Consider the following 9,278-nt stretch of genomic DNA (forward strand, 5'->3'; position numbering starts at 1 on the left):
CTCGACTTCTCGTGTACCTAAACTAGAATTACCTATTTTATGACCAATAAAATGTAATATACAAGGTTGACCGTACACGGACCAAGCTCGTACGTATGTACTCATATTGTGATGTTTGGCATCAATGTGGTAGAACCTGTTTACTGGCAAGTTATAATGATAAATATGCATTGAGCTATTACAACTGGGGTAAGCAATGCTTTCATGCCTCTATGACCTGAACGCAACTGCTGTTAGGTATATCTATTAGTACTTATATAATACTAGCTTTTGCCCCGCGGCTTCGCCCGCATAGTAAATGTGTTCCTGAACATTACAAACTATTCCCGAACATTTCACAACATTCCAGAATGTTCTAGAACGTTCGAACTCACGACAGATCTTGCTTTATATGTACCCCTATCAGCAGGTAGCTTAACCCATAGAGAAAAGTCTTCGAATTGTCCACAATGTTCCAGATTCCAGAATATTCGACACACATTCGAGAATGTTCCGGAATTTTCTACAATGATCTGAGATATTCTGTGGAATTCTCTTGAAAACTTTCGAATGTTCTCGACTATTCTAGCAAATTCTATAGCGCGAAACTTCCAACCCTTATATCTTCAAAAGCACACCCTTCAGGTAAAAACGGGAACCTTCTTCATGGACGGGAGATAGAGAGCTATCACACCATATAACTACCTTAGATCGTACCGGGACTCATTTCTGAGTTTTAGCGGCACGCACATTGTACACTTTCTTTTATAATATATATTGATTATAGGTTTAGATTAACTAATTAGGAATTCATGCTAGACCGGAAATTCTAGCACGGTCTAACCTACCACGGTCGAGTCTACCAGCATAGACGAAATGGGCTCGATGTAGAGTATGAGTTGCCAATAAAGTTCGGACTTAGGCCTTATAATATGACAGGACTGGATCACCGTTGATTCATTCGATACTTACCTACGCTCTGATCCACGTGATAATATAGCGGTTATGACGTCGCGTCGGCCTGCTCCAGGGTCCTCCAAGGTCCGGGGTTCGATCCTGGGCACACTCATGGTGATGATGATCTACGCTCTAAGATATTTTCTACACTGCACAGAATATAATAATTAGGACTTTCCCTTATTCTTGTATTGCAAATTATAATAAATCAATTTCAGGTCTGTCAAGTCTTCGGCGATTAAACCTGAACAGTACAAAGCTATCAGCAGAGGCTTTCGAGATATTGCGGAAGAGATTGCCGCAGCTTCAGGAGTACGACATCCGGTACACAGAGGCTTGGTGACAGCGGGCGACGGCGCGGCGTCCTTCTTCCTATTCTAATACCACTTTTTAATCTAACTTTATAAGGATCTCATGTTTTTTAAGCGCTGGATCAGGCCTAATGTTCTGATAGCGATGCTGTCAGAGCCGCCCGCTATAATAAGAGAAAGGCAGCGTCTCAACATTTAAAGCGCTTTCGACACTGACGTTACGATATCAAAAATGCATCCATCCTATCCGCGGAAAGAATCGCACAGCGCTCTCTTTGTTACGTAATCCCTTACGTGACAGAGACATAAATCTCAGTGGGCGTTACCCATTTTGAGTCACAAACCACTCCCAAGCATGTTTTCAAAAACATTCGAAATTTAATTAGAAAACATAGTTTCGTTTGTGATTGGCTCGCGGCTCAAAATGGTTACCGCCTACTGAGATTTTTCCTTTATTCTCATAAAATTACTTACATTCGCAAAAAATTATATTCTGAAATTATTCAGTCAAGGTTTGAGTAAAAGTGGTGTTAAGTGAGTCAAAATGTTTGTGATTGATTGGTGCCTCAAAATGGTTAACGCCCACTGAGATTTTTGCCTCTATCATCTGTCCATACAGATGATAGAGGCAAAAATCTCAGTGGGCGTTTATGATTGATTACGTAACAGAGAGCGACATACTAACTTTTTTCTGCGGATAGGGTGTAGGAGGAGAGACCACACCATCTTGTTTCAATAGATGTTTCGATGCTATCAAATTTGCCGCAAAGTGCCGCGCGGAGGCAGTGCGGCTGCAGCGCTGCCGCCGCGCTGCTTTGTAAATCTATACAAGACTCGCGCACCGAGAGTTCCGTACTACAGTTGTAATTTAATCGACATTTTGCACGATAAATCAAAAACTGTTATGCATAAAAATAAATAAAAATCTGTTTTAAAATGTACAAGTTAAGCCCTTTCATATGATATCCCACTTGGTATAGTAATCTTACTTTAAAAGTTGAAAATACCAATTACTTGCTCATGAACACATTTTAATTTGTGATGGAACCATTTACGGTTTTCCCCCTTATGACCTACCTACCTGCCAATTTTCATGAGTCAACGGGAAGTACAATCTAGGTTTCTTGACAGACAGACAACAAAGTGATCCTACAAGGGTTACTTTTTCCTTTTGCGGTACGTAAAAAAGTAAAAAAGTAATTTTAACGTTTTTAATCAAAAATGGGGTTTGAAAAAAACTGTATTTTTTGCCAAATGCGGATGAAATGAAATGGACAGGTCTAGTCTAGCCCCTAAAGCTGATCGTATACTAGAGGGAAGCCGTAACACGCACGCGATTTTTCAAAAGTTGCTTACTAAAAATCTCTGTCTGAATAAAGTCTCAATAATTTTTTAAAGGTAATACTAATCATATAAAATTGCGAATGACTAGGGGATTACCTACATTAAAATAAAAAATAGAAATTCACTATTGGAGCAATGTACGCACATAAACCTGCATTATTACGTTTACTAAACTAAAGCGTAAGAGAAAAAAACTAATTTTAACTTATCGTGTACACGCATAGTATAGGTACACGGATTCGTCGAATTTATTTACTCTACTGTGAATTGTGATAGCTATTTAAAGAATTTTTCAATTCGTCTTAGCACATTCAATGTGTTTTTATTAGTAAAAAAAACTTTCAGATATTAAGTATATCAATGTATCTAATAATGCTAACAAATTTTCAAGTACAGGTAGGTTAGCAATCAATACTCATTTCCAATTTTTAGTTTAACATTACTACTAGACTATCAAAGCTATCAATTTCCTACAAGTGTACACCGGGCGCCTTATCTAATCAGTCTAAAATACAATAATATTATAATCTTTACAACTATTTAATTAACACGGCTACAAACAACGTACATTTATTAGCACTGGAAACATCTGATGACATCGACCGAATTTTCAAATTCAGTAATGTACGAAATATTCGATGCGTAGGTAGGTACGGCTAAACTTTGCTATAGTGTGCAATCTCCCTTAGATACAACGTTGGTTAATACCGTCAAACTTGTGTATAAATAATGCACATTATTTAGGTAGGTACATTATCTAAATATATAAAAGGAAAAGGTGACTGACTGACTGACTGATCTATCAACACACAGCTCAAACTACTGGACGGATCGGGCTGAAATTTGGCATGCTGATAGCTATTATTACATAGGCATCCGCTAAGAAAGGATTTGAAAGATAGTCGTTTGAAATTTGTGTAGTCCACGCGGACAAAGTCGCGAGCATAAGCTAGTTTTTACATAAAATCATATTTGTCGTGCACTCCCCTCACCTTTATTAAATGAAGTAATTAGTTATTATTAGGTAGGTATGTAAGTACATATATTGTGGATTTATGTTAATTTATTTCCAATTGACTTGTAAATAATGGTAGGTAATTTTAAAGAGTGACACCAAACTTTATTTATTAAGGTCTTAATAGTATTAATACGCTTGATTTGTTCGTATTCAATAATTGTAATATATTGTTAGGTATCTAAAGGTTTTTTTCAATACATTTGCTCGTAAAGTTACTTTACCACTAAAACTACATAATAAATAAGACTTTAACCGAACATGGGCGAGAAAATATTGTCGCAGTTATTGTCTAAAAGCTGTGTGGTAATTTTCATTATCGCACTAGTGCGGTAATATTTAAAACGTCCGGTCAACAGAATAGCTGTTTTGAAGCCTTCATTTTTAATCATATTGTTTTACAGTATACAGTATCGGTTGTTAAAGTAGCACAAACATTTATATTTATGTATTTAATTTAATAATTGCAGAAAAACCCTACGTTATCTGATGGATGATTAACAAAACCACCATCTGATGTAGATATTAAAGTGAAAATCGAGGAAAATTTATTAAAACGCACGAAGTTTATTCGATGGAAAAAATGCACAATTAATTCTTCGAGTATGTAGGTACTTTTTTGGCATATTTTATTGAAATGTCCAAAACGTATAGATAAGCTTTCTTTTACTGTGGTGTTTCTATCCCAACAATATTTCAATTAATGTTCTTTTTAAGTATAGTAAATTATACAATTATGCAGTTATTTCCTTATTGTTTTAATCACAAATGTATTGAAAAATTTTGTATGATGCACGTGCGTCTTCGAAATTAAACTTTCGGTGCTATTTGAAACCCTCGCCTTCGGCTCGGGTGTTAAATTTGCACCTCGACTGTAATTTTCAGCATATTGCACTTGCAACATGAATAACTTACTATTAAAGGTTTATGGGGCTGTGAGAACTAAAAAATGTCGCGACTTGTGTTGCATTTGGTTTGAGTGACTGCCGATCGTGTGTTCAGTGTGCATGTAGTTTTAAGTAGATTATTAATACATGGTAATAATTTTAGCAAGTTATTAATCTTGTCATAAAACTTTTCACATTAAAAACTAATACGTTCGAACTTTATACCTACACACTTTCATTTCGATTCTTAAATCTGAAGAGTTGGTACGAGTTCGCACATCTCTTTGAGTAGTTGAGGAGAGAGTACTTATAATGGAGCAAAGTTGCACTGTTTTAAAGCTTAAGTTCGTTCATACATCTTCAGCCCAGTGCTCCAAGCGGAAACATTGGTCAGTCTGTCAGTCAGTAGTTAGGACTCAGTAGCTCAAGACGTCTGTGAGGACAAGGTGGCATACTTCAATTTGTTGAGAAGACACCAATTAGTCAAAACTAGGTACCTATCAACGGTGTCGAGATGTGCAAACTAGTACTAACCCACTGTATAATAATTTGATCTCACTAATATACTTACCTTTACTTATACCTACATCATAATAATTATTGTGGCTAATTGCGTAGTACACAATTTCTAAACTAATCTAAAATGAGACATCTAAATCTATTGCTATCCCTTTCATATTGTTGCTTGCGGAAAAGGATAGCACTAGATTTAGACCTGTTAATTTAGTTTAGTTTAGAGATTGTGTACAAGAGAATCAGCCCCATTATACTGTTAAATTTTTTAAAATCTGATGTTATACTTAATGTAATGTAAATTTCAAGAGCGTTGGAGAAAAATATGTGAGAAATATATAAAGTTCAATCCATGAAGACGCGCCCCACTATTTTTCGTGCGGGTAAACTACGGGTGTGGGGAGTGATCTCTACCTAATTTATCTTCTTGAGCGTGTGCCCACATCGCTGATCGATGCGTTACGACTTACGATAGAGCTTACAGTCTCAACACATAGCCAAGGCTGTGACATAGCCTATTTTGCATTGTAACCGATTGGGACAAAGGGTGGGGCGCGTCATCGTGGATTGAACTATCTATACCTACCCTGTAACAAGTGCGACCTGTGGCCCAACATAATTTATCGTCTTAGATGAATGTACCTAAGTTGAGCGCGGGCCTTAAATTACTATAGAATAAACATTGTACCTAATGATTAAAATTGCATATGGCGTGTATGGAACGTTAAATAAATAGCAAAATGTAATTTAAGAATTTCTGTCATTTGATAAAGAGGATTAAGACTTATGAATTTTTAATAAAAAATAATTGAAATAAAATATATTCGTTGTTTTATTCTTTTATGTACCTACCTACCTACAAAAAAAATTTAAGTACCTAACAAAAGTTTGGGTGTAAATTAATCTCTAAACTAAAAATCAAGGCTCTGATTTCAACACTTTTTCGCTGTCATATGGCAAATTGCAATCGGGTATCATCTATGCTAATAAAAAAAAACAACGTTTGTATGTTTGTGTTTTATGCGTTGCTAAACCATTGGTGATTGTGATGAAACTTTTGGAAGGGCGTTCTGAGGACGCCCGAGAGGGTTTCTGGCACAAAAAATCTATATCTAAATGAAAAAAAAAAGTTTGTACCTCTACCTAAGTAGGTATATCATAGTCCACTCTGCCTGTTTTTCAAAAATTTTGTTTTTATTTTGTAATAAAAAAAATGTTTTAGTTACATTTTTAACCTACTTACCAAAGAGGATGGTGAGGTGATTCTCTATGGGGCCCGTATTTTTTTGGATACAACTCCTTAATCCTGATGCTGTATGGTTATTGCCCTTGTAGGGTTATATTAAGATAAGCAAATTTTGGAACTATTCATAGTGAATTAATATTGTAGGCATCAAGTCATTAGACTCCAAGGCCCAACTCTTCTTACCTGATAATGCAGGTTAATTAGCACTCCTAAAGTATAGGGAGGAACTGATGTAGGTGAAACTTAACTTTAGGTACCGAGCATATTATTATACGATACTATTGAACTTCAGGTCCCAACCAATCCTAATGCTGCAAGGTACTGAGCTCCAAATCCGTAAGGATTCGGGAATTTGTGGTGGTAAATTGATACTAAAGATACCAAGCAACGACATAATAATTTAAACTCGTAAGTCCCAACTCTTCAACCCTGATGATGCAGGGTACAGCACTCCTAAACCGTTCAGTAACTGTTCCTGGTGAAATAATATTTAAATATGGAGCATAGATATAATTGAACTCCAAGACCCATTGAACATCAACCCTGATCCTGCAAGGTACTGAACTCTAGAGTTTGAAAAATCATTGCTTCTCACTTGGTATATACTGTATGTGGCTCACGCGGCGTGACAACGTCTCACTTACTCATGTACGCACCAGACGGAGAAACCAAAAATATAAAGCACTTGAATAAACAGCATATACAACCAAACACGTTTTTACTTTACGTGGCATTGCAACGCATGCCGGGTACAGCTAGTAATTTAATAAATGAAAGCAATAATTCTAAGGAATAATTATATTTGAATAATTTTCAATAGTGTATGATACATAATTATCTTAATATTAACTTTATACATTTACAGCATTACTATCGAATTTTAAAATTAATATTAATTAATATTAAAATTAACTATAGTGACCCAATCATAGCAGAGCTACGTGTATGACTTTTTCTTCAATAAAGTTGCCACTGGCATAAATATAAAAAACCGAATGTAATTAGTCCAATGAGTTGGTTTCAATATCAAATCTCTAGCAGCAAACTATGATGCATTTCCTTAATTAGCTGATACACACTCTTTCACTGTTAAATACAGGGTTTTTCAGCAGAATTGTCAATTCAGCCAATAACAGCAGTGGCAATCGTCGCAATCACAAGTTTGGTGCTAGATGGGTTTGGGACAGTACTCGTATGAGATCAGTTTTTTGACACTAGTATAGCGACTCGATATCGATGAGATTGTACCCGAAAAATAGATAGTTATAGTAACAAAATCATTCATATACATCGCTATAATGTTAAATCGTTCGAAAATATATAAGTATTATTTTAGTGTCAATAAAAAGGTCTCTTATTGGCTCTTTAGTATACTTTACATAAAACTATATTTAATTTAAAACTAACAATATTTATACTATGTTATATTTTATACTATACTTAGTATTTATTATTTCAAAGATTTTTGAAGAATTGATTTCATTTTAAATATACAATTTGATGCACTTGATACATTAATGTGTCGAGGTTGGTATTCTCTTACTTCATAATTCTACATAAACAATAATATATTGTGTGCCTTTTAGCTAGACTTAGACGAGGTTGCTATACACAATACTCGTGTACAGAAACTGTGCATGTAAAACCGAGTGTTTGCTGTACAAACTGTGCAAATTTTAATATACACGCTGCGAGGTTTACTTTACAAAATGCAAACTTAATAGTAGCAATCTACCACCTATGGTAAGCTGGAAAAAATTCAACCAATAAAATCGCTCCATGAGAGCAGTGCTAAAAGATAGGAAACTTAACTCATCTTACTGGCCGACTCCATCATTGCTCAACCACGTCTTTCACGCAAATCTCTGGTGGATCTTCATGTTAGAATCACACAGCGACAAGTGTTCAGTCAAATAAAATCATCAAATCAACATGATTTATATTATTTTCAAGAACATACGATCAACACCGAGCGATCCGTGTATGACAATGAAATATTGTAGTTTGATAAGTTGGGAAAAGGGCAAGACATAAAATACTATATTCTAATCTAATTTTGTACCTGATGCATTTATAACTATGGGCCATAAAATTATACCTAAAATATAAACTTCTTCAATTTAGCCATACATACTGTTTATATAGAGAATAGAGATGACCGTCCCCAGGATACAAGCTATCGCCTTTTCAAATGTCGAAATTGGTTCAGCTGTTTAAGCGTGAAAAAGTGATACTGTTACTCTCGTATTTAGGTATAATCCTAAAGTATGGATTTAAATAGGCACATTAGGCAGGTAAGTGCTATCCTGGCAAGGCGAAACGGATTTTCTAGCATTTTAATTTTATAAAAATTATAACTCTTATTTAAAATATATTTTAACGCAATTAGTACGTAAAACGCACATTCGTACGCAAAACGTATTATCTAACTTATAGTATTAGATACCAAACTAAGCCGGGAACAAAATAGTGGTTCCAATGCTTGGAAGGTTGGCGTACCGGCAACGTGTCCGACGTTGCACCTAGAAATACGTACAAATTCGTATCCAAAATATTTTTAATTTCATTTTACTTCTGCTTTAGTCGCAAAGGTGTCTGTCCGTGTCGACTACTTATCTCGTGCTAGATACGAGGGTACGTTTTTAAGTCACCGAATGGAAGACGAACGAGTTAATTGACTTATCTATACTTTATTTTTATCTGTACTAATAAATAAAATTGAAGTGTCAGTCTGTAGTTTCGAAATGACTACCACAAATTAGATGGTTATTTGAGGAACCATAACTGAATCACACGTTTTAAAAAAATTGTGTCTTTCTGTCTGTTTGAACGGGCTAATCTTCGGAACGGCTGAACCTATTTTGACGGTACTTTCACAGACAAGTAGAAGATTAACCAAGGAGTATTACAGGCTACTTATTAAGCGACTTTCAAAAAAGGAGTTGTTTTTCTACATACCTATAATATGCACCGAAATCTCCGAAATTTCTGAACCGATTTAAGTAATTTTTTTTAGTCGATAGAGA

At 35.3% G+C, this 9,278-nt stretch overlaps 1 protein-coding gene across 1 annotated transcript in view; it reads left to right on the forward strand.

Moving 5' to 3' along the window:
- LOC117992688 (C-Maf-inducing protein-like) overlaps window positions 1-5,827 on the forward strand; it is a 43,789-nt gene extending 37,962 nt beyond the window's left edge. Inside the window, exon 14 of the mRNA XM_034980401.2 lies at window positions 1,155-5,827. Coding sequence (XP_034836292.1) covers window positions 1,155-1,279 — 125 coding nt within the window. The 3' untranslated portion in view covers window positions 1,280-5,827. The remainder of the gene's footprint in view (window positions 1-1,154) is intronic.
- The last annotated feature ends 3,451 nt before the right edge of the window (window positions 5,828-9,278 follow it).

Source organism: Maniola hyperantus, chromosome 2, assembly GCF_902806685.2.
Source record: "Maniola hyperantus chromosome 2, iAphHyp1.2, whole genome shotgun sequence".
Lineage (NCBI taxonomy): Eukaryota > Metazoa > Arthropoda > Insecta > Lepidoptera > Nymphalidae > Maniola > Maniola hyperantus.